This window comes from Plutella xylostella, chromosome 4 (assembly GCF_932276165.1).
Source record: "Plutella xylostella chromosome 4, ilPluXylo3.1, whole genome shotgun sequence".
NCBI classification, from domain to species: domain Eukaryota; kingdom Metazoa; phylum Arthropoda; class Insecta; order Lepidoptera; family Plutellidae; genus Plutella; species Plutella xylostella.
Window position 1 is genome coordinate 728,536 of NC_063984.1, and position 5,465 is coordinate 734,000.

The 5,465-nt window shown below is 41.1% G+C and overlaps 1 protein-coding gene across 1 annotated transcript; it reads right to left on the reverse strand.

Annotated features, from left to right (window-relative positions):
• Positions 1 to 716: 716 nt before the first annotated feature.
• LOC125490584 lies at positions 717 to 1,576 on the reverse strand. The gene has a single exon (XM_048630310.1). The coding sequence runs from the start codon at positions 1,476 to 1,478 to the stop codon at positions 810 to 812; it is 669 nt and encodes a 222-aa protein (XP_048486267.1). The 5' UTR covers positions 1,479 to 1,576; the 3' UTR covers positions 717 to 809.
• Positions 1,577 to 5,465: the final 3,889 nt, after the last annotated feature.

Consider the following 5,465-nt stretch of genomic DNA (forward strand, 5'->3'; position numbering starts at 1 on the left):
ACTTAGGTCGAATAAACAATATTTGAATTTGAACATGCTTAGCTTACTGGGTTGGCTTTTCTATTGTACCTGCGTCAGTATCAAATTGTCATTCAGTTAGCTTTCTTTCAACATGTCTTCACTAAATTCTAATCGAGGAAACATGAACATATCGCGCCCACAATCTACCGATCGCATCGCCTTCCTCCACTGAGCAGGTATTAGCGGTGACAAAAATACAACTATTTTATTACTCGTAATTGTCAACAATGAGCCGCACGGACGGACACACGTTTCATAATTTTCAGTAATACGTTACATAGCTTATTAACTTTATGCTAACAGCGAAATTATGTATTCTGAATTAATCATTGTAGGTGAATACTAAGAATAGCGACCGTATGTTGTTCACGAAGAGTTTCCCTAAACGTACGCTAAATCTGAAAGCCTAAGATCTGAAATGAGACTCTATAGGCAATCAGGCCCAGGATTGATGATATAATTAGAGAGATCATAATTATTCTTAAGCTGCGTACGGACAGTGCGTACATTGGTACGCGTATAGTCGGTTACGCGTGCCCTGGAACGCCATGTCCCCCCTGAAGTGTTCCCTCTGAGTGTAAGCGTAGCTTCTAGTACGGACATGGCGTTCCAGGACACGCGTAACCGACTATACGCGTACCAATGTACCTACGCACTGTCCGTACGCAGCTTTATGAAACAATTAAACTTATGAACGGTTTTAAATGTATTTATAATTTTATGCATAAAATCTGGAATTAATTTTAAATATAACAAAATTCACAATGTAATTTAAACGAAACGGCTCACTATGACTGCACCGGACTTGGTTGTGAAGCTTGTGGACCCAGCGCCTCGGCAGCGGCGGCGGGGCATGGCGCGCGCCCCTCCGCCGTCCTGCTCTGTTCCATCTCGTACAAGCACGTGCAACAAGGACAGAAGTACAGCCGCAGGAACCGGGCAAACTTGGACTTCCTGTCTGGGTTGGAGATGACGTCGCTGTTCTTGGGGCACAGGCAGCGCTGGTCGCGGTGGCTGCAGGCGGCAGCGACAGGCGGGAGGTCCACCACTAGTGGCTCGACGGTGGGTTCTTCCTTCTCCTTGTCCCAGGAGGAGACGGGCACGAGGTCCTCGTACTTGGGTGGACGCAGGACGAAGGTGGCGAGGTTTATAAGCGAGGGGCTGGCGGGGCGGTGCGGTCCGTCGCCGGGGAGGTCCCGCAGCCGCGCCACCGTCACGTCCGACCCACTGCCGCCCCACCGCCCCGCGCCCCACCCCCCCGGCGCCGGCAGCGGCGTGCTGGGCCGCCGCGCCAGCCGCCCCCGCGCGCCCAGCACTGACTCCAGGCTCCTGGCACCCTCCAGTGGAAGTGCCGCCTCCCGCCGGCACATCAGCTCGCCCCCACCATTGCTCAGCTCTATTGTGTCCTCGACCTTGCTTGTGAAGTTTTCAATTTGGTATTTCTGTATGCAGTCCATTTTTAAGGCATATTTTTATCGAGAATTTTTATGTTTCCAAATAATCGGGATGGTTGACATTGATTTAATTATGGTTAAAGTTTGACATTTGGGATATTTTTTTAAGATCGAAGGTTGTCAACATACAGCCTAGCTAATGATACCTTGCATATTGAAAATATCTTTGAAGTTTGTTTTATGGTGAGAATTTTTTTTTATCAAATTCTCGGATGGCTCCTATTGCTTCCACTCATAGAAGTAAATAAACAAACGTTATCTCTATGCCCCACCACAGGGAACATTTTTATTAGATAGATGTTAGATACCTAGGTAACTTGGGTATACATGTCACACCTGTAGCACCAGCAGCAAGGAACTGAACCGGCGACCCAGCGGCGACAGCACGCCGCCCGCCCACCACGTCTCGTATATACCTGCGGAATGTAACACGATTTGTAGTCTAAAATGGGTATAGAGAACGAATAATAAAACTAGTTTTCTCCGAACATGTCACTTCTCTGTTGGGAATTGGGAACCACGTTGAAACTGACAGTTAACGTACATTGTTAACAAGTGAACTAGATGGAGTGTATTGTACCCAAAACATACCACATTGATCCAGTCTGGAGCTGCTCTACAAAGTACAAAGAACTATTTCAAAGTCGCCTGTGAGTCCTGTGACTGACCTAATATTCTCTTTCTATTGAAATGGCAATAACAAATTGTGGGATAAAAGATGCCCTCATTTTAGAAATGGCAAAAGAAATTACTTACTTATCCCCTACTCGTGTAGCCAAACGTCGAGTTTTCTATGCTTAACCGCAATTTCTTCCAGGCCACCTTTGAAGTTTTAGTATTTAGTAACAATGTAAAAGTAATCGCCCAAGCTATTGTGATAAATACTAACATATTATGTATCCTTTATCGCTGCATTTAAAATAACAATATTGCATATAAATGCACTTCCGCCCTCACATTGTGACCAGTTAATAGCTTTAAATATATTGTAGGTATATTGTAGGTACATTGTAGGTACATGTGTACTTACCTACGCTTTGATTGCTTGTGATGAGGCAGATCTTCTCCAACACTTCTTGAAGCAATCTCTGTTCTATCCACACTCCGGTTCTGGACTGAGATCTTACAAGAGTCGTAAATGTACCGATTACCGACACATGTTTACCACATGTTTACACAGTATAATCATTATCAGACAGTCTGATATTTAGGTAAGAAAGTACACACATATATTGAACATTTCATCGCTATTTTCAGCACCTACTGAATCTACTGATGGCATCGTATACCTATCATGCCATTAGAAATAAGTAGGTACCATCCTATATTAAGTATAATGCTTTCCGCAAATTTTGACAAAAATTTAATGTCATTGCGAATTACCCCGATAATCGTCGTTATTAGGTGCATAATAGCAGCAATCGAGGGTAATTTAGACACGTGATAATCTGCTGGCTAGGTCATCGTCGTGTATACCTATACTTGCCTACTTATTGGTAGAAAGAAAGCGATGACGTCATGACGTGGCCTATGCTAATTATTGAGCTTTCCGATATTTAACGAAGTTTTTCTTACTTTTTCTTTGACACTAGAGAATCGTTGGGTCGGCTTCACAACGTAAACTTATAAGACTGACGAAGGCGCCTATGAGTGGCAGCCAACAGTACTATACCAACTTGCCCTTATTGGACCTTAGCTATCCCTTCGCATGCCGGGCCTCGTGGATCCACTTACAGCGCTACTGTAGCTTACCGTGTCGATGTCGCAGCCGGATCGTATAATCCGCCGTATTACATTACGGCTGGCCGCATTACAACACAGGGCCGCTTTGTAATGCGCCGGATCAACGTTTAGCCGCATTGTCATTTCAATACGTTCTTCAATACGGCGGCCCACGTTTAGCCGCATCGTACTACTACTGAATTGTAGGGTAACCATGTCCATACTAAGCATGACATTACAGGTGAAGGATTTTTGTAATTATAATAGAGTAAATCTATCATATGGACTTCCATTAAAGTATCAAAATACTGTTAATGGGCACTACTCGGATTGTAGGATCTTCGGAAATATTATTCTTCATCATCAACATCACTTCTGGACGTAGGCTTCTCCCAAAGCACACCACTGGATGCGATCTACAGCATTACAGATAACCAGCCACCTTTCGCAAGTCGTCACCCCATCTAGCCTGAGGGCGTCCCACACTACGTTTGCCTCGTCGCAGTCTCTTCAAGATCAAATAACCTTTCCCGGCCACATTTATATTTTTTGACCCAGTAATATTATCTGGAAATCCGCCGACCAGCAGAATCCATGGTCACTTTAGCTGATTGATGTGCGTTATATATCTTTTGTACGTTTTTCACTGTACCGCATTGATCGGAATAGAAATTATTTAATTTCACGTGCAAATTGTTCTTGAATTACTGTTTACTAGCATATTTAACACGATTTCTTCGTTTTAATCATCATCAAATATCTGTATCCAACGCTATTATTGTTGTTATGTCAAGCAGCGCCACGAGTGTTAAAAATCAAAACTAAAATCTTTCAAAGCGGCGGCTAATCCCTCGCCGTATTACATAACGGCCAGCCGTATTGAATGACGTATGATGTCGAGAACAATCCGGCGCATTTTCATTCAGCCGTATTCAATACGGCTAAACGTTGATCCGCCGCATTACAAAGCGGCCCAGTCTTGTAATGCGGCTAGCCGTCATGTAATACGGCGGGTTGATTGTAAAAGATTGAGTAAATCATCCTACGCTCTTTACAAACTTAGTAAAATTGTCGACAAGAATGCTGTTGTCACAGCTTATCATGGCTTAGTAGCATCGATATTGCACTACGGCGTAATATTCTGGGGAAACTGCACCAAAAGAGAACAGATCTTTAAATCACAGAAACGCTGTATCAGGGCAATGTGTGGCATCAAGTCAATAGATAGCTGTAGGGATCATTTTAAAAGATTGTCACTGCTTTCATTTCCATGCATATATATCTATGAAGTGGCTCTTTTTGTAAAAACCAACCCCGAACTGTTTAAAAATGCAGGTCAAATACATAGTCGCAATCTTAGAAACAGAAAAAGACTTGTCAGTGTCAAATATAAGACATCCTTACTAACAAATAGTTTACTTGGTATGGCGTCAAAAATATACAATAAAATTCCGAGCACAATCAAGGACCTCACTCTCCAGAGCTTTAAAAAGGAACTGAAAAAATGTCTTATTGATAAAACATATTATTCTTTAAATGAGTTTTTTAATGACAAACTGTAATATTATTATTAAGTGTGTACCAATTAATATGACCTCATTGATGACAATTTCCGTAATTTAAATTAATTTATTCTCATTGACATTGTAAATAATTTAATATATTTATAGAATGTAAGCTGAAAGTATCTGACTTATTTGTATAATAAATAGTTTTAACTTAATGCATGCATGCTACCACCAACATAAAATTTTGTACGCCAATTAGGCATAACATAGAGGACTTAAACATTAACACCCAACAGCATTTTAATTGTACCTATGTTAACAAATAAATGGATTTGATTTGATTTGATTTGATTTGATTTGATTATACGATCCGGCTGCGACATCGATACCTATAGAATAGAATAGAATAGAATACTACTTTATTGACTAAAAATAACACAAATAACAATTTATACAGTGGAGTTAAAGCAATAGGCGGCCTTATCGCTAAAAGCGATCTCTTCCAGGCAACCTTTGGGTGGAGGAATGACTTAAAGAATAAGGTGGGAAGGTGTACAAATATAGTAGTAAACATTCACAATTTTTATAATAAATACTTAAATACATACATACAAGATATACAAAAAGGCAGAGGAAATAGTTATCTAGATTTATATTATATATACTTAGGTACTATTGCAAGATTGAGGAAAGATAATGTATATACTGTGCCTAAACTAAACCTACATAAATATGCTACTGTTATAATGACACTTTAGAG

Bases quoted from the DNA above. Each gene is read 5' to 3' on its own strand.
- LOC125490584 (XM_048630310.1), bottom strand. From the start codon at position 1,478: ATGGACTGCATACAGAAATACCAAATTGAAAACTTCACAAGCAAGGTC.